At 31.7% G+C, this 20,869-nt stretch overlaps 2 protein-coding genes across 3 annotated transcripts; both read right to left on the bottom strand.

Annotated features, from left to right (window-relative positions):
• Positions 1-12,305: 12,305 nt before the first annotated feature.
• LOC131647251 (uncharacterized) lies at positions 12,306-14,679 on the bottom strand. 2 transcript variants are annotated; one of them, XM_058917159.1, is made up of 7 exons: positions 14,291-14,678; positions 13,992-14,209; positions 13,282-13,446; positions 13,062-13,166; positions 12,910-12,982; positions 12,727-12,822; positions 12,309-12,642 (listed from the first exon to the last, which is right to left on the bottom strand). In XM_058917159.1, the coding sequence occupies exons 1-7, from the start codon at positions 14,567-14,569 to the stop codon at positions 12,556-12,558; spliced, it is 1,023 nt and encodes a 340-aa protein (XP_058773142.1). In that variant the 5' UTR covers positions 14,570-14,678; the 3' UTR covers positions 12,309-12,555. The 2 variants fall into 2 exon arrangements, with proteins under 2 accessions (XP_058773143.1, XP_058773142.1); XM_058917160.1 differs by lacking the exon at positions 12,727-12,822 and having other exon boundaries at positions 12,306-12,642; positions 14,291-14,679.
• Positions 14,680-14,692: 13 nt separating this feature from the next.
• LOC131650455 (uncharacterized) lies at positions 14,693-16,827 on the bottom strand. Its single transcript, XM_058920165.1, has 2 exons — positions 14,759-16,827; positions 14,693-14,705 (listed from the first exon to the last, which is right to left on the bottom strand). The coding sequence occupies exons 1-2, from the start codon at positions 16,825-16,827 to the stop codon at positions 14,693-14,695; spliced, it is 2,082 nt and encodes a 693-aa protein (XP_058776148.1).
• Positions 16,828-20,869: the final 4,042 nt, after the last annotated feature.

Below are 20,869 nucleotides of genomic sequence, written 5' to 3' on the forward strand. Positions count from 1 at the left end.
CCTAAATCACTTTCACAGATTTCCACAGATGATGCAACAACCGGTTTAGCATGATACAAACAAGTCAAAACAATTGATGGTCTCCTGCATATAGTAAACAATGGAAAGCTTTCCTCACAATGGTTAGGGCTAAGCTGATCCAATAAACAATGTACCATAAAGAACTTCTGACAGTATTTACTAACACCTTAAGTTTCATTGCACACATTAAGAGTTTGAGTTTGAAAATTCATACCTGCTTTGTTACTTATTGAAAAAGAGAGTGAAACTGAAAAATTTTGAACATTCACTTCCTACCACTTTCATACATGTTGCTTCATTGTTGATACTTCGCTTGAGATTCTCGTTTTGTTATGGGACTACTTACTCTAACTGGGAGTACATAATTAAATAAAAACAGAAAATTTGAACAATTCAAAAATAAATAGCTCCACCCCCCAAACTTGAACTAAACATTGACCTCAATGTTTCGTAACAAATCCGAGAGGGTGACTTACAGAGAGTAACGCAATATCAATTGCTGCCTCCTAGCTTTCACCAGACGGGTTCCCTGATTATTTCCTGAAATAAAAACTAAACAAAACAAAACATTAGAAGTATGGGTTACCTCCCACGAAGTGCTTCGTTTAACGTCGCATGGCTCGACGGTTCATGGTTGAATCATCAACCAATGTCTCTTTTCCTTGGTACTTTTCTTACCAATGTGAAGCCCCAAAAGTATTTCATGTTTGCTTGTTTGGTTTCTTCATCCTTAATTCTTACCACTTCAACTCGCGATCTCTCTTCCTTCATTTGTTTTTTCCTCTCCTCAAGAGAGATAACCTCCTTACCCGTTAATTTCTTCGTCGGTGAGAACCTATCCTTGACAAATGTTGGCTTTAACTTTAAACCTTCTAAAAATGGGATGGGGATTTGCACACGGCTAAACATTTCCATTGGTCGAAAGCAATGAATCTCCTTCCCTTCTTTATTAGGAACTTGTGGAGGAAGTAATTCCAATGAGAGTTTATGCTCATTTGCATTACTACTCTTCTGCAACTCTAAGCCCACCCTATTCTCTTTTGAAAAAGTTTCAACTTTTGAAGTTTCTAACTCATTCATGACTTCTTTGATTATATCCTCCTTTTTTGTTCCTTCGACTAACACAGCATCTACTTTTTTAGGAGGTCTTGGATAAGGTAGCTTCATTGAGAGCTCATACTCAACTTCTATATTTTTCTTGATGTTTCCATACTCTATGTTGTCCGTTTCAACAACATCTTCTTTGTCATCAACTTCCTCCTCCAATCTCTTCTTTCCATCATCCTCACCAATCACTTTTACACTCCTTACAGAAGTAGCATTGCAAGTTTCTACATAAGTCGTATGGTTTTGAAAAGTTGAGACTTGACTTACGTTTTGCTCGGTTAAGAATTTGGCAAGTTGAGCATCTCGAATTTCTCGGTTCTGTTGAATGGTTGAAGAGAGTTGCATGAATTGATTCATGGTTTCCTCTAACTCAGAGGGTCCACTTTGATAACCTTGATTATAATGTGAAAGCCCTTGTTGTTGATTTGTCATTGACATTTGTATAAACTGATTCATGGTCTCTTCCAACTTAGATTGTCCTCCTTGTTGTTGTGGCGATGATTGAGTATAAGGTTGAAAGGCTTGTTGTTGATAATCATGGTTAGCCATATGATACTCCATCGTATCTTCCGGTGTGCCCCATCCGCTATCATAAAACTCACTAACTTGAGGTGTGAACTGTGACACGCTTTGAAGGAGATACTCCATTTGTTGAAAAAGGATCTCGTTTTGAGCATGAATCGCGTCATTTATATGTGGGTCAAACATTCTGACAAACAAACATCTACAAAACTAGCAAACAAGTGAAATAACAAGATAAAAAAAAATTTATATACAAAAAGTCAAAATTAAAATAAGAAAATAAAAATTAAAACTCAAAATAAGAACTATTGCAATGCGTGCAATATTGACACCAATCCCCGGCAACGGCGCCAATTTGTTGAAAGTATTTGTGGGTAAATATTTTCGGTAATATATCGTATCCACAGGGATTGGTTAATATCACTGCCGTTCTATAGTTAATTATTTTGAGTTAGAAAAAGTAATTGGATTTGTGTTATGATTCTAATATTGTCAAATATAAATAATAAGAAGAATGCAAATAATGAGAATTTGTTAACGATTAAGGAAATATGTTGAGCCTTTAGGGTTCATCAACCTAATCCTATACAATTATCAATTAATTCACAATAGAACAATCCTTTGAATCATTATCTTCACTTATCCTCAAATAAGATTCCATGTCTGCAAATCAAATTAGATAAACTTACCGGTATGAGATTCGATCTCTCCAAATATCAATAACGATAATAGTAATTAAGAACGATAATTATGAAAACCCAATTACAATTCCATCTCTGCAAATTGCAATTGAATCAATATAGTAACCTAGGGCAAAAGTTAAATCCTTTCTTTCGATCAAAGATTCAACGATAATTTAAGAATAAAAACAAGGTTTCTTATTGATAATGAATTCAAATAATTGTTCACAGGAATTAATCAATGGTATTGTATATTCATAGGTTAACTACTACCTTAGACTCAACAAGAGGGATTTAGCTCTCCATAGACATGAAGAACACACAAGAATCAATGGATGGATTCATCTTCTTCAACGGAATTTCTTCAATTGGTAAAGAATTGGCCTTCAATTGTTGTTCTTGACTGCAAACTCAGAATGCTCTCCTAATTTCGCTCCCTAAAGTTCTCCTTTCACTTGGAAGCTAGGGCTTCTATTTATAACTTTTGGGCTTTTAACGCCGAGGCCGCGGCGCGGCATCGGACTGGCGCGGCGCGCTCACAAACAGAGACTTTGGCGCGGCGCTGGCTAGAACTCCCGCTGCGCGCCCTTGTCAGACTTCAACTTTTTTGCTTTGCCTTTGAGACTTCTAGCTTCCTTTCCTCTTCTTGTTTTCCTAAAGCTTCAGTTCAGCTCTAAACCTGCATAAATAACACCCACAAGTGATTCGATTTGCTTTATACATGAACTAAACTTATTCCGTTCAATTCTTCATAAAAACCTATGGATTCATCACAATTTGCATTAGTTTAGAGAAGAAATCATTTATATTAACACATGAATTTACCATTAATTTACTCCTAACAATGGTCAGTCATAGTTAGTGACAGAAATTAATCATCAACAAAACCGATTAATAATTTATAAAATATAATTATGAAATAAAAAATTTAAAAATATAAATTATTTATCAAAACTATCCAATAAAAAAAACTCATAGTAATGACTAATGATGATAAAATATGAATGGTGGGACTCTGTAAGTGTATGTAGACATACTTTCAGTATTAAGTAATGATCACAAAACAATGAACAATGATAATCACAAAGCAAAGTGTTCATTCAACTTTCAACCTACAAAACTTGAAAAAGGATCTTATTTTTCATGTACACGAGCATAAACCAATAGTTTTAAATTAGTCAATTGTGGATATATACAAGATTTTTTTTTTTTGACAGTTGGATATATACAAGATTAATTAAATAAATTATTATTAATTAGCCGCGTGTGTTTTTCTTTCAATTACTCATTGCAAATTATTATAAAAATAATACTAGTACTATATAATTAGTGTAATAAGCTCTGTTTGGTAAGCCATATTTTCGAGCTTATAGCTTATGTCTTATGTCTTATAAACTCATATGATAATTTAGATACGTTTGGTAACGGTCTTTTCATCACGAGCTTATAGCTTATTTTAATAGCTTATAGCTTATTTTTCAGACGCTATTTCAAATAGCGTTTTAGCTTATGTCTTATAACTTATTATTTTTTCTTCCTTTTTTATCCTTATTATTTTAATAAAAATTCCTTTTTAACCCTTATAATATATTTTAATTTAAAATAAAATAATTATATATTAAATATCTTTTATGTCATTTTACATTTATAAGTTAATTGAACCGCTAATTTTACCAAACACTTCAATGAGTTTATAAGCTATCAGTCTCAACCATCCGCTATAAGCTATAAGTTATCAGCCATCAGCCATCAGTCATAAGCTATAAGTTATCAGCTAACTTATCAGTCAACCGCTATTTTTACCAAACAGACCGTTACTAGATTTGTAATAGTGGGTATATAGTAAAGTGTTTTTTTTCCCGGCAGTCATTTCATACCCTCACTAACCCACTTTCACTTCATGAATGTGAAGCATACAAAGTTAGAAACTTCATACCACGTTTATCTAGATGCACATGCTTTTTTTTAAATTAAAAATTTCAATCACACCAAAATATTTACTTTATAAAAAAAAATAATGACAAATAAAATAAATAAATAGCCTTTAATAAAACTTAATCTTTTTGCAATAAGACAACATAAAAAGATAAAATACAACAACACAATCGTTTGTTTATCCGATTCAATTACACGATCTACTCTAAAGAAGATATTAGTTTTCTGATTCACTATAATTTCAAAAGTTGTCATAAAATATTATAAATGAGTTAAAAGAAAATAATTACTCTATTTTTTACTCAAGTGTTTCTCAATCTCTCCGATTTTTTATATATGAATCACACAAATACAAGGTGTTTAGAAGTTTTTTTCAATTCCCTTTAAATATCTCCAAAAGTTTTTTAAGTTACTATAACACACTCATATATGAATTTGTTGTTGTCTCCTTGAGATTATAACTAGGATTCTAAAACTCTTATCTCTTTCTTCAGATAAAAAATTATGAAGGTTGTCAAGACAAGATTGACAAAGATATATATATTTATAGCTGTTGTAATTCAACGGATACGTAACTGACCCAAAATAAAACCATTAATAAACTGATCCACAAATTAAAATAACTGAACCAGATACAAGAAAACTGCCTCGATCGGATCTGATATTTGATGGACCCAACTGTCATCAACTTGATCCACCAGCCACCGCCTCTACTTTCCGGAGCTCCCCCGCTTCTCGGATCCTCCAACCCACCATGTATCGCCGCCTGACTATCGACCTATTCCACACCAGCTATGTCGCAAGCCTTCTACATGTCGTCGTCTTTGTCGACTTCCAAATTGATTTTTCTCCCCCTTTCTTGTTTATTCAATCTCGAAATAAGTTTTTTTTCCTCTTCATCACTTAAGGTTTTAAGGTTTACTTTAACAATCTCCATTTTGACTTGAAACCTTGGTAATGGCAATTTACTCATCAACCACCTTACTACTTTTTGCCAATTCAACATTTATCGAACATTTTTTTATTAAGTTAAAGTCTTTCTTGAATCTTGATTTTGTCACTTGCATCCAGTTGCTAACAATCACCTTTTTCTTCTTCAGTAGTCTAACAAGTCCAAAAGTATGTTTCTTCAACCATCTTTGACTCCACCTACTTTAAAATGAATCCCTAAAGGTCTATGTTCCTGAGTTTTGCAATCCTTCATCCATATTCAAAGTGTAACACTCAAGGCATGCATACTCAAGCATTTAAGCATTATCCAAGGATACATATGCAATCATACGTCCTCATCAATAATAGACCAATATATGAGATTTAAGTATGGTTTCTTCTTTACCAAAAGGTATAGCATCGGACTACCTTTCCAATGTATCCTACCTTACACTAATCAGAGTTACGATTCCAGTTTTATGGTGGAAATAGGGAAACAATGTATTTTCCAAGTCTAGACACTCTCCCTTAGTGGGCCCTGGAGAGACGTCAAAGCGAGCTCTCAACGAGGATCCAACGAGACCAGACAAAATAAATTTTCCTCCAAAAGTCATGTGTCTCTCATTTAGCGAGACCTTCCCCCGCTTAGCAAAGATGATAGAACAGGTTCTACATCAAGTAACTGATGTACTCGTTTAGCGAGCAATTCCCTTGCTTAGCAAGGTTGACAACACTTAGCCAGTGCAGAAATGAAATCGGAGGGAAAAACAAGCTACACACAACTCATGTATCACCATATTGCATCAGAGAACACCAAATAACATGGTTGAACACAAATAGGCATGCAAGATAACAAGGTGATCATGTATAAGCATAAATTTCACATGTATAACAGATTTCCATAAAAAACTAATTATATTAACTCTTGAAGGAGGGGAGTTTTATTTCTAAAAGATCTGGACACGTCGAAGAAATTTTGCTTGCTAAAAGATAAAATGGAGATAACCAAAGGTAAAGTAAGTGAGAAACTTCCTTCACCTCACATAGGCAAAAGAATCAGAAGGATTCGTGTGAGGGTCAAATCCTACAAGAAAGTCATTTAAGCTGTTGTAAACTGAGCCAGACCAATGAGAAAGATTCAGGACAAAACAAAGCCACAATTTGGTGGTGGAAATAATTGAATCATATCAAATAGATCACCTTGATTTCAATTTAGAAAGGCGTTAGGCTAATGACGTTAAATAATGGCTTGTTGGGAGGCAACCCTATTTTTTAATTATTTAAGTTTTTGTTTCTTAATATGTTTCACAAGTGAGGGTTTCAATGGCATGAATGATGCACAAGAGACTTTCACAGAAAACTGCACTATGCTAAGCTCACTAAGCGAGCTCATTCTCACTAAAACGGGGATTTTTGTTCACAGCTCGCTAGGCAACCCCTTTCTCTCTAAGCAAGAGTATCAAAATCAGCAAAAATAGTATGAATGCCATTTATTTCCCTTAAATATTTTATGTATTTTAAGCAACATTAAGCTTTGAAAGTATCAAAGGTTCAATCTCTGTTGTTTGTTTCCAAACATTTGTCTTTTAAATGACTTGAAAAGGCAAAGAGTGGAAAATGTCCAATTTTAAATGAATCAACACCAGGTGCAGTGCTAATGATACAAATTTGAAATAATTTTACAAGCTAAGGTACATGTTTATTTCTTTATGGAACATAGCATGAATATGAAACTCGTAGTTTACACAAAATCAATTCATACATTCTTTTACAATAATATGTCTTGTACTTGAATCACTTTAGAACCAACCTTGAAAGTGAGGTAGCTTTCCACTATTTACCATATTCTAAGAAGACTGATAATTTCTTGTTTTAACTCGTTTGATTCATGTTTAAATCTTGCAGTTATTTTGATACTTTTGAAAGCATAGAAAGGATCAAGGCACTTCTATGAAATTGAGCACAACAACACAAATGTAGCCTTATTTTTCCTTGTTAGTGAGTGAGAATTTGAAATCCATTTTGAGCCAAATGACATGAATCTATCATATTATGAACTAAAGAATTCACTAAGTAAACCACTTAGTGAATTTGTTCTCTTTCACTCAAAATCATAAAGTTCATCCATGACAGATTCTAAATATCTTTTCTTGAATTGAACCTTGAAACAATCATGATTGATATCTTTTGCGATATGATTGAATAGCATTCAAAGTAAGAGTAAGGTTTTGTTCAAGTTGGGGAGAAAAGGGGAAAGTTCTTTTTCAAAAACAGAAAAATGAAATACTTGAAATTGATGAAAGAAAAAGAAGTTGATAAATGAAAGAAGGAAAAAGGTGAATTGTGAAAAAGAATGAATGTCAAAAAAAGTATTTTCAATAAGGGCACAATAAGGTATTTAGATGAGTGATTTGTGAAAGAAAAAATATCAAAACTTGTGAATTCTCCTCTAAAAATTTTAACCATTTTGTTTCAATTATCCATAGAAATGAGCCTTCTTTGGTACCCAGACCACTCTACTACCATGAAAAGCCCTTAGTGATATATGCTTTTGTAATGTCAAAATAATTTTTTAAATGACTGTATGAATTGATCAAGATGTTAGCAAAGTTATCAGATGTGAGTTCAAATTCCACATTGTTTTCAATTCTTCAAAGAAGAGTGTTAGGTGATTCATGGTTGGACATGTTTATTGTTTGGGATTGTTTGACTTGATTTGTGTGTTAAAATTTGTCTCATAATTATGGTTTGATCCTAGGGAATTAATAAGCATAACAAATTGCATATGCACTTTTACATTGAACCATGCACCTTTAACTATTTCTCTTAAATTTGGTTGATCATGAAAAATTTGGTGAAGATGCTCTTGCATTCAATTACATTTTTAAGGCTTTGATTTGAAGACAAACAAAAGTCAAAGTTGGGAAAAGTCTGATAAGTACCCAAAATATGGTATTGAGTCACATTGAAAAAGGCATTTATTGACTTGGTTTGTAAGTTTCTGATAGAAACATCCCCAATTATATATAAGATTAGGGTTATGTTATGATAGTAAGTGTGTTGACCATTTTACTTCATATTTTAATGGTTTTTGTAGGTATTTTGACTCTAGAGTAAATATGGTCAGTCAATCATAGGGAAGAATATAACTAAGTTCACCAAGCGAGCCTCCAGCGAGACCCAAGTGACACCTCGCCTAGTGAGAACCAGTCGAGAAGAAACAGAAACTTTCCAGAAAAGAAAATTTATCATTCTCGCCAGGCGAAGTCAAGCGAGCCCTCTCGCCCAACAAACTTTATATATTGGAATTAAAATTGAGAAATATGGTTTGAATCTTGATCTAAGATAACCATCTGTTAGATTCTAAACTCTAGACATAGATTTAGGTTTAACATTCAAAACAAAGTATAAATTCTTAATGCTACCTTATTGTTTATTAGACTGAGAAATCGTCAATTAAACAATACGGTTGAACTCTCATAAGGAGTTTAGACATAACAATGTTTGAGAGCGATACATGATGATAATGATTATTATCTAGGTTGTGTATAACTGATCTATAAATAATGTACGCATTCGGTGGGTGAAACCCAATCCCAAAAAGTTCTTATATCTCTGGAACTTAATTTACCAATTACCATTTTTACATTCCGTTACTTTTACAATAAATTTTTTTTTTACAATCTGCTGCTTAAAATTATATTAATTGTTGAACGACATAAATATCGCACTAGTCCCTGTGGATACGATAAACAAAATACTTACCTTTGATATTGAACATCATGAAACATGCAAGATTGTGGTTGTTGTAACTGGTAGTGACAAATTCCAATGAAAACCGAGGTTATTTTCTCCAGGTTAACTTTGGCAGTGCTTTGTGGAAGCCTATAGATAGGGTAGGAGTTCTTATCAGTCTTCGAATAGTAGATCGCTCAAGAAATCAGTGAGATCAAGGGTGATTGTCATACACGAAGACTCGGAATAAATTGTTAAGGCTGTAAGATTCAAGAAGCAAAAATTGAGTAAAGATTTCGCAGAGATTTTGACATTAAGTTGTACATAATTCAAGATCCATATATGAGATTTATTTTTCTCAGCATTATTATTGATTACTGATTGTATGAACTTGTGTGATATTTGTCAAAATATATTGGAAGATATACTTTCAATGGGAAACCATTGAAGATTGGAGTAGGCTCCTGCGTGGACGATAGAGTCGAAACACAATACATCCCGGTGTACTTTCTCTCTTTCTTGATTTTAATTTTCGTAGGTTATTGAATGTTTAGGTTATCATATATTAGTGTAGTTTATTATTAATTTCTGTTGGTAGCGATTTATTACATAAGTTAAGGTTTTGTTAGAATTGGAACTTAATTGAGTTTTAGTGCTGATTAAAATATGCGGGACTGGGGGTGTTATAGTCTTATAATAATTGAATTCTTGTAAAGGACACATCTCTTGTAATTTACAACTTATCAATTAAATATAGTGTGTGACTTTTTGTAGATTATCTTTGAACAATATGTGATATTAGTGAATTGTGTAATTATAATCGTGATTGATTTTCAATATAAGCACAAGGTCTCTTTTTTTGCTTTAAAACTTCTGCGCATTTGAAAAACTTTGATTTCTGTTTGAAAAACGATTAAATTTTTAAAAGGATCTATTCACCCCCTTTATACCATTTCTCTACTCCATATTCTTACCAACACATTTGACACCCAAAGCGCTTTGTAAGTTAACCATACTAAAATGCAAGGATAAAGGGGAGAACACTAGCCAAAACATATACATCATGTATAACGACCTTTCATATGTGATTACTGCGGCGCATTGGTCATGAAAAAGACTAGTGTAACTCATATAGTTTTCACGATGAGGAAGCTACTTACATGAGAAAATATTAGAGGAATAATCCTTTCTCGAGCACATGCTCTCCTACAAGGAGAAATCACCCAAAATTCATTCAAGTAGAGCAATAATTAAGGGAAATGTTCAAATTAGAGCCAACAATTAACCATGATACCAAAATCAAAATCAGAGACAACAACAACAATCATACCAAAATCAATAGCAATTGTCTCAATAATATCAACAACACTCAACAAAGATCGCAATAATTGTATTAGAATATGCAACAACTCCAAGATCAAAATAAAAAATAGCTGCTACCAAGAAAATCTTTTCAAATGGATGATGTTGTGAGCCTCATACAAGTGAAACACGATAATTTTAAAAACATGAGAATGGTTCAAGAAAAAACTAGAAAGAATACCAAAGAATCTATAAAGAATTTAGAGACACATACTGGCTACCTATCAAAATAGTTGGCTACCCCATCTAGGAGCAACTATGAGGGTGAAAAGTGTGATTAGAAAATAAAAAATAGATTCAGAGCCTACAACTCAATTTCTTCACACATTATTTGGGATTATCTCATTCTTTTTCAAAAACGCCGTCATGTTATCTCATCCTCATGAAGTCAAGATTGCAAGCTACCTCGTGTCTAAAAATGGTTCATCCAGAATAATCATAATCCATATTATTTAACGTAACTTTTCTAGAAGAGGCATGACTGCTAAGGGTCTATTTGGTTGGGAGTAGATGGAGGGGAGGGGAGGGGAGAGAATATTTATAAATATATTTGTTTGGCTCATTTTTTATAAGGGGAGGGGAGCAAAATCATTCTAGGCTCACTTTTTGCTCCCCTCCAAATTGGGAGGATTTGAAGGGGATGGAAGATTCATTGATTAGAATTGTATTATTTTCCCTAATTTATCTTTAGTTATTTTTTTAATTTCAAGATTGTCCTAATTGAATTATTAAAGACTGAGTTTTTTCTCAGTGTTATTTTACGTTTCATTTTTTTCTATTGTGCGGTTGCTATCTGTGCGTTGTTGCTCTCAGGTGAATTTTTTTTCTTTTTATTTTGTTGAATTTACTTTTTTGATATTTTGTTGTTTGCGTGTACGTTGTTGTTCTATAACATGGTAGTGCTATATGTTGATATAATTATTATGATGAGTGAATTTTATGGTTGTCATAAGTGAATTCTTGTTGATGCATATCCTGCAATTTAATATTTAATTATTATGATAAGTGAATTCTATAATTGTCATAAGTGAATTCTTACCGATGCTTATCGTGCAATTTAACATTGTCAGCAATACCGTATGCTAGTGCTCCAAATCATAACACATATAAGATTTGTTTTAAAAAACTTATAGTGTATGTTCTTATTATAACTTATATAAGTTTAATTTTGATATATAATAATAGTAATGTTTATAATAGTAACATATTCAATCACTTCTTATTTATAATATTTAATAATAATATTTTTTATTATAATATTAATAATAACATTAATATGCAAATATAATATGTATATGTTATAAATAAAGGTTTTAAGTTTAATATTATTTGTCCAATTTTTTTAACATTTTAATATTATTTTATTTATTTTAAATTATAATAATTGTTTTATTGGGTTAGATGAATTCATCAAGATCAGATAATTGTTTGATTTGCGTCGAAGATCTATAGTTCAACTAATGTATGTTATTGTTTACTGTTATGTCTGAATATACCGAAAGAGAAAATTGTCTTACAGTATAGTTTATGAATGAACAAGTATTTATTTGGTGAAATTTACTTCATACTATTTTTATTTAGAATTATTTTTACTAAGTACAAATAAGGATAAAAAGACACTAGTACAAAAAACACATTTTAAATCGGTTAAAAAAGACTTTTTAAATCAGCTGATGATTCGATTTAATACTGACCGATTTAGAAAGTTTTTTATTTTAAATCAGGTGTGATCCGATTTAAAATATTTTATTAAATCGGTCAATATGATTTAAAAATATGTATTTAAATCGGTTTGACACATTTAAAAAATGATTAAAACGTAATGCAGTTTTTTAAATCTACATGATCTGATTTAGAATCTCAAATTTAAATCAACTCACTTGATTTAGTAATGTTATTTTAAATCTATTGCTATGATTTAAAATCAAGGTGTCGCTTTTTAACTGATTTTTTTATTCTTGTTTCTTCGATAATAGTATACAATAAATTATGAATAATAAAAAATTTCATCACAACCAAATACTAATCAAAAACTTCATACACAACCATAATACAAATTGTACCATGGAACAAATTTTTAAATAAATTCCATCAATTTTAAAATATTCGTGAAACTATGTCACAAACAGTATCATTGAACAAAATAACTCTTGCCAAAACCTATCTAAAGTAGTATCAAAATACTAGCTAGTCTAAGCAAAGCTAAACAAACTATGATGCTTACAAAAGAAGTACAAAAATAAATGGCACCGACCAAGTTACTTCAAATGAATTCTAAAATAAAATTTGCACAACGTTCTTGAACATTCGTAACGTCATCATCATGAAATGGCGTTGAATCTCCAAATATCTGAATAAATATTTAAAAATATTAGAATATTGTATTAACATTAAAGAAAACAATTGACACATAATTATTTTTTTTGTAACATACCTGATTCCATGTATTAACAATTCCAGCTGATACAATGTTCAACATATGTATCATAATATAATAGCCACACTCATAATGGAAAGATTGTCTTTGGCACTGCAATTATCATAAATTACAGTAAATAAATAACATATACAAAATTTATTAATAAACTTTAAATTAGTTATGAAATTATTAACTTACTTTGAGATTAATGGTCCATGTTGGCTTTCTCTGTTTTCTCGAACCTTTCAACCTATTATATCCATCTATGGCTCTACGATAATAAAATATATTCATTAAATTTGCCTTCTAAAACATCATAAATTATATGTAAGGAAATAAATTATACTTACGAATCAACAATAAAAACAATGTTTTTATCTGGCTTCAACCCCATCGAACATAGGAAGACTACATTTTGTTTTTTTGGCTCAATAATGAGTAATTGCCAATGATGACTACATTTCATGGGAAACAAAAATTAAATGAATCAACTTCAATTATTTCTAATATATGTGATTACCTAACAAAACTAATTTACTAAAAAATATTATGAAGATCAAATACACTTACTTGTTGAGGTATGGTACAAAAAAACATTCTTTGTCATTCTCAAACAGCTTTTCAGTTATGTGAGACTGAGAACTAGCTCGGTCATTTTGTGGTTGATTGAAATTTGGATCAATGAAACCATACAAGTCAGTCTTGTCCAACTGAGTACAAAGGTGTTTTATATACCTAAAGTCAAACACCAAATTTAGATAAATAACATATCAACATGGAATAAATGCACACCATAAAAAAGTGGCTAACAATCAAATTCCAAGTGGCTAACAATCAAAAAGTGGCTAATAATCAAATTCTAAAATATTTCCCAGAATCCAATCTTTATTAGTAAAATATCCCAAGTGGATTAGAACTTCTAATTTCCATCCAAGGACAAAGGTTGCACTTCACATAAAGCATACAAAAGCCAACAATTTCCAAATTCTAAATATATCGTATCAACCTATCACATAAAGCATAGAAAAGCTAGAAGTTTAAATCTCACATATAAAATCAAATCAAACTATAATTCAAATTTTCCTAAAGCTCACAGAAGCCTTAAACTGAAAATACATGCATTAAACAACTAACAAATAGCACTGTAAGAATACAGAAAATTTGAGAGAGTAGAGTATGAAAATCACATAAATCCCAACAATTTTTATCGAGTAAAACAATCATCGTGGATGAAATATATGAAAAATCCAATAGTAAAAATGAGGTAGAAATGTACTTACACTACCCATATACGTAGAATAGAGATGCGTAAATCTTGTGTCTTCATACACAACTCCATAATATCTTTGATGGGTAGATAAAAAAAATCATCCCTTTCCAACTTGAACTTCAAATCCTCTTTCCGCGACATTATCTTTAACATCAATTTTTCAGCGCCGGTGTTTTCAGGTTCTAGCCTTTTAGATGGGCAGGCATCTATTTTATTGCCTTCAACATCCTAAACAATTAAGACAAAATATAAGACATAGTAAGATAGTCATTTTATATTGAAATAGAAATGGACGCAAATATTAAATACCTTATTAGTAATAAGACGCAATAGTCTTTTCGGCCATTGAATGAAATTGTTGAGGGCCTCACCAACCTTTGTCACCTCATCTGTGGGCATAGGGACTTGAACATTGGAATCTATCACTTTGGTTACCGCCACCCTTGCCATATCATTATCCAACAATTGATTATGTATGGTGGGTCCCAAATTATAGACATTTGCATATGCCACTACATGATGTTTCTTATCAACATATAATTCACACTCTTCAGGGATATCCTCCTCATCCTCTTGTATATGTGGCATTGTTGAACAACTACCATTCGTGCTTGCACGTTTGGACGGCGTAAATTCTTCACATACCCTTTTAAAATCTTCATGTATCGTTCAACTGGATACATCCACCTCAAATAAACAGGACCACACAACCTAATCTCCCTCACTAAATGAACAATTAAGTGTACCATTATGTCAAAAAAAGAAGGAGGAAAATACATCTCTAGTTGGCACAAAATAATTGCAGCCTCATTTTCCAACTCATCTAATTTCTTAGGATCAATGACTTTGCTGCAAATAGAATTGAAGAATAAGGATAACCTAGTTAAGACATCTCTAACTTTTTTAGGCAATATTCCACGAATTGCCACTGGTAGTAATTGTTGCATCAATATGTGACAATCATGAGACTTCAATCCAACTAATTTCAAATCTTTCATTGAGACAAGACTTTTGACATTTGAAGAGTAGCCTTGTGGAACTTTTATGCCATGTAGACACTCGCAAAAGCTTTTTTTCTCATTTTTTGACAAAGTATGACATGCCGGAGGTAAATATGTTCGCTTACCTGCTGATTGTGGAGCTAATTGTTGTCTTATACCCATCTCAACCATATCCAGACGAGCATTCAAACCATCCTTTGTTTTTCCCTGAATGTTGAGAAGTGTTCCTATTACACTATCACACACATTTTTTTCAACATGCATTACATCGATACAATGTCTAACATCTAGACTAGACCAATATGGAAGATTAAAGAACACAGACTTCTTCTTCCATATGTTTTTCTCAATGGTCTGCTTTTGGTTCTTCCCAAATATAACACAGACATCTTTCAATTTGTCATAAACTTGTTTTCCAGTTAAGGCTTTTGGAGCAATTTCATTTTCCGGGTGTCCATTAAATGCTTTTCTCAACCTACGATATGGGTGAAATCGTTTGAGAAATTTTCGATGCCCAAGGTAAACTGTCTTCCTTCCATTTTTCAGTTGTTCGTAGCAAGTGCGTTCTTCACATATGGGACATGCTTTATGCCCTTTCACGCTATAACCGCACAAGTTCCCATATGCAGGAAAATCATTGATGGTGCAAAATAACATCGCACGCAACTTGAAATAATTACAAGAATAGGCATCAAACACATCAACACCTTCCTCCCAAAGCACTTTCAAATCTTCAATCAATGGACTAAGATAAACATCTATGTCATTTCCTGGTTGCTTTGGACCCGAAATCATCATGGATAACATAATGTATTTACGCTTCATGCAAATTGAAGGAGGTAGATTGTAGATCATTAAGAGAACGGGCCATGAACTGTGGTTACTACTTAAGTTCCCATATGGATTCATGCCATCTGTAGCAAGTCCAAGCCTAAGGTTTCTTGGCTCATTCCCGAATTCTGGATACAAAGCATCAACTTTCTTCCATTGTAAAGAATCAGCTGGATGACGAATGTATCCGTCACATTTCCTCTCATCTGCATGCCATCTTATATTCTTTGCATCATTTACATTATTGAACAATCGTTTCAGCCTTGGAATTATTGGAAGATACCATAACACCTTCGCAGGAGGACGTTGTATGCTTTCATCACAATTGAAATCATTGTCCTTCTCTTTGTAGCGTGATAGTCCACACCTGGGGCACCTCTTCAACTCTTCAAACTCATTTCGATACAATATACAATCATTAGGGCATGCATGTATTTTCTTATACTCCATTCCCATTGGACACAATATCTTCTTTGCCTCATAGTTACGATTGGGTAATGTGTTACCTTCTGGGAGCATTTCTTTCAAAAGCTCGAGCAATTCAGTGAAGCTTTTATCTGTCCATCCATTTCTCGCCTTCAAGTTGAACAATCTCAGCACAGCAGACAACCGTGTAAAGTTAGTGCACCCCGGATACAAAGTCTCTTCTCTGTCTTTGCACAAATTATCATACATATGTGCTCGTTGGAAAGACTCTGGGCCTATATCGCGGATCATATCATCTAGTCGATTGTTCATATCTACATTGACTTCATTTGTATTTGACGCACTTGACATGTTTACAGACTCGCCATGCCATATCCATTTGGTATAATTTTGGTTAATCCCATAACAAATAAGATGACTTTTTATCAATTCAAAATGTAACGAGGGAATATTCAAACATTTAACACAAGGACAATAAAACTTTCCGTTATTATCAGGAAGTTTTTCAAAAGCAAATTGTATAAACTCGCTCACTCCTTTCTTATACTCTTCACTTAAACGGTTAGAATTCATCCAACTACGATCCATAGTTACTTCTGAAAAAACACATACACAAATAGTAAGTTAAGGTACTTACTTAGTCTAATGTAATTATAGAAGAATTTTTATTATATATATATATATATATATATATATATATATATATATATATATATATATATATATATATATATATATAGTTTCTCTACAATATTCTTCTAAATGGCTACAAGTCTAGATTAGCTTATAAATGATTAGAACTTACTGTATGATGTTCTTATAACTAACAAAATTAATAAATGCATTACAATGATCTATGTGTCTACAACATGTCAGACAAGTTATTTTCTTGTAATAGACTCAAACTGGTAGAGTAAACATATAGACACCACACCATATAAGAAAAATAATATTCATGTGACAAAAAGAACCAATTTAAAACTTATATTTTGATGGTTCATGACATTAACTATAGGAATAACATAAAATATTTCGGACAAACCTTCGCAGCACAAGACATGCAAAAGTCATATATACTTTCTCAAAACAGAAAAATGTTGAACACCACTCTTGCACAATATGTGTCGTCCTTTCTATAGCTTAAAGGCCATTTAGCCATCCACATTTTAAGGTAGAAAAGATTCCTAATCCCCCATCCCACATCCTGTCTTATAATTTACATCGCTTTCCGCCGTATAGTATAAGATTAAGATTGAACTATATTTATTTGTCAAAATAATACTACAAATAAACAAAAGATGAAGGTTCAAAGCCAGACAGCATGATTACCAATGAGATCCAAATCTGTAATGATGCTATTTGCATATTGCTTTAATAAATAAAATAAATCACTTTTCTAAATAATATGAAATTATGCCGGCACGCGTTGCACACCAACTCTTGGCACATACTATTATTGATCCGAGTTTGTATAAAATATAGTCATCTGTGATCTTGACCTTTATTACTCTTACTCTAAAGAGAAATTTCAGTCCTCTTATCCTAGCACAGTTTTACATGAAACCTATAGTTGTGGTGAGTATAATAAAAAATATCATGCATATAATTAATTAAGTTAGAGTTTTTAAGTTTCTAAGAAAATTGAGTATGTCATGAACCATGCGATGCAGAAAACAACTCTTTATTCTCACTTCGTCCAAATAAACAACACTTTATTTTACATGAAACTTATTATTGAAGTGTTTGTTTTGTCATGATGAAACAGAAAAATTGAAAATGTTCTCCCATTCTCAGGCCTTTTATACATTATAGAGGGACAGACCTTTGATAAGCAACCCATTTTCTATGGAAGTGCTTTGGATTTTTTTCTTTTGATATTTAACAATGTCTTAGGGGTAGAAAGGTATAACTTATGAATTTGGATATAAAAAATTGTTTAGTGAGAAACAGGTTGAAGCAAATTCAAGATGAAAAGTGGGAAAGTCTTTAGTCAACTGTAAGAACAAGGGAGATACTATCGGTTGTGTTGTGCTAACAAAAGCCATAGTTATGGAACTATGACAAAATGTAATTAAAAAGAGATTAAATGAATAGACTCTCATTTTGGAGAACCATTTAAATATTATACCAAACAGGTCAACAATTGAACCAATATGCCTTAACAGAAAGTTTTAGAAAGCAAGATTCTGACTCAAACTAATTGGTATCACTATCTTCCAACTCAAACTAATGTTCTGACTTCTGATCCTCAAATTGCAACTGTCTTAAGGAATTTTTAAGAAACTCAAAACTGAAGGCCATAGACTTTGCTAAAACCAAACTGCAAACATATCCCTATTGCCTTTCGGGTTAGAACTTTTATGGACTAAATAAAACATGTGTTTGTTTCCAAAGCAAAATCCAGTAGGAAAATTAACAACACTAACTTTCATTTTACTAACTATTACTTCCATAGGAAAATTAACTTTCAAATATCTATGTTGGTATATTCTCATAATTTGAATAGTTTTTCTGCATCACTTTTTTTTTTTGAATTAAAATCTCTCTTTTAACCCATCACTCTTCCATCATTTTTTTGTCACATTCATTTCCTCTATATTATTATGCTAAGGCCATTTTTATCTTTCTGACAATGTCAAATTTCTAATTGACGCAAGTACTTGTTTCAGAAGTAAATTCATGAGCACGGTTCATTTTATGTTAATTTTCCGCCTCTGGTTTTTATCCAAATGAAGAATATAAATACAAAAGCAGTAACAACAAAATTTAACAACACTAACAATTCCAATTTCAATTCCAACTAACACCCCACTTATCTCCTAACAAAATCCAGTAGAAAGAGAAAACAAAATCCAGCAGAAAGAGAAAACCAATTCAATTTCCTAACACCCCACTTATCTTTCTTGACAAAAATCAGTAGAAAACCAATTCAAAATTAAACTTAAAAGCGAATTCAAGACACTATAAATGGATAAATGAACATAAAGTTAGCTTGTACAAGGTTAAACTTCATTGATTTCCAAGAAAATTCTCAATTTATCAAACAGAAACATGGGAATTCAAACAAACTTCAAACTAAACCTAAATTAACCTTGAAAAATACCTAAATCTGAACTGACCTTGGAAAATCTGTACAGAAGCAGAGGTGGAGAATCAGGAAATCTGAATGTCGACGGAAACTGCAGCAACGTATTTGTAGTCGCAGAGAAGGAAAGTGAGAACGCAATCGATGGTTTGTTTCGCGCAGAGAGAGAAAGTGAAAAGGAAACGTGATTACGGTTTCTTCCGCCGACGAGAGAGAAGAAAGAGGAACCGTGTTTAGGGTTTCTTTCAGTCACCAAGTAAGAAATGAAAGGGTTGAGAGAGCAAACGTGTGAGGGTGCTTTTGTGAAAAAAAAGAGGGAAAATTTGTGTTTTCGCGGAGAAGTGAGGGAATAATATTAGATGCATTAGGCACTTTTGTATCTCACCTAGTTATTTTAATTATAAAAAATCTTTTTAAATCAGATTAACAGATTTAAATATTATTTGCTTTATTAGGCAGACCGTGTCCTACCTTTTTCAAGTTTTTAAATCAAGTGGAAAACGTATGATTTAAAATTTATGATTTAAAATGTGTTTTTTGCACTAGTGAGATTATTTAATTTTTAAATATCTCCCCTTCTGTTGTGAACCAAACATACATGTTGTTAAAAAATTTTCTCCTCCCCACTCCTTTAAATCAAACATATATCTAATTAAATTTTCCCCCCTCCATTCACCTCCCCCTATTAAATTTCCTCCCCTCGCCTCTCATCGTTTGAATCAAACGGACTCTAAATTTTTAATTAAGTGCAAAAATAATTTTAAGCGATTAAAAATTTGAATAAGCACCCATTACATGCCATTTGTTTCTTTTATTTTTAAATGAGAAATATATTTTTGTTCTGTGTTGATGAAATTTAATTTTTATTCGAATCAAAAGTAAATTGAAGATAAACTACATATTTATTTAGCTTTCAAATATTAAATTATATTAATCAATAAAGAAGACTTGAATCTATAAATGCACATTCTATATATAAAAATTTAGTTATAAGATACGGTTTTACAGATTTGATCGGTTGATTTTATTTTTTAATCAAATCATATAATATTTTTGGTGTTATTTTTTTTATAAAAAAAAATAATTTGAAAGAAGAAAACTTAACATCACTTACGGAGTAAAAATAGGAGAAAATTACCTATGTATAAGAAAAATTTATAAATTATATTTTCTTTAAAAAATAATATAAATTATATCTAAGAAATTATATCTAAGTATTATCTAATTTGAAATTCAATTAAAATAAAAAAAATTCTTTTGATAAAATTATACTAACAATTTATATTTAATCCATCCGTACAAAATTTAATTATGATTTCAAAAATTTATAGTGAAGTCTTAAGGTGGTAGAAGCTCAAATACATTCACAAATATTTATTTGGTAAATTATATAATCTCTAATAAGATTTGTTACTAAAATAAAAGAGAGAACCTATGCAAGGGTTTTCTCATCATAGATATTTAAATTACTCTCATCCACCAATTCCCATCCAATAAAATTAAACTTGGCATGATAATCAAATCTAGAAACAATATATAGCGTTC

The sequence above is a fragment of the Vicia villosa genome, linkage group LG2 (assembly GCF_029867415.1).
Source record: "Vicia villosa cultivar HV-30 ecotype Madison, WI linkage group LG2, Vvil1.0, whole genome shotgun sequence".
Classification (NCBI taxonomy): Eukaryota; Viridiplantae; Streptophyta; class Magnoliopsida; order Fabales; family Fabaceae; genus Vicia; species Vicia villosa.

What these genes read in the sequence shown, in the direction of transcription:
- LOC131647251 (XM_058917159.1), bottom strand. Translation starts at nt 14,569, where the DNA reads ATGCCACATATACAAGAGGATGAGGAGGATATCCCTGAAGAGTGTGAA. An exon ending in TGCGTCTTATTACTAATAAG is followed by an intron (nt 14,210 to 14,290) that starts GTATTTAATATT and finishes TTAATTGTTTAG; the next exon opens with GATGTTGAAGGCAATAAAAT. An exon ending in ATTGTTTTTATTGTTGATTC is followed by an intron (nt 12,983 to 13,061) that starts GTAAGTATAATT and finishes TTATTATCGTAG; the next exon opens with AGCCATAGATGGATATAATA.
- LOC131650455 (XM_058920165.1), bottom strand. Translation starts at nt 16,827, where the DNA reads ATGGATCGTAGTTGGATGAATTCTAACCGTTTAAGTGAAGAGTATAAG.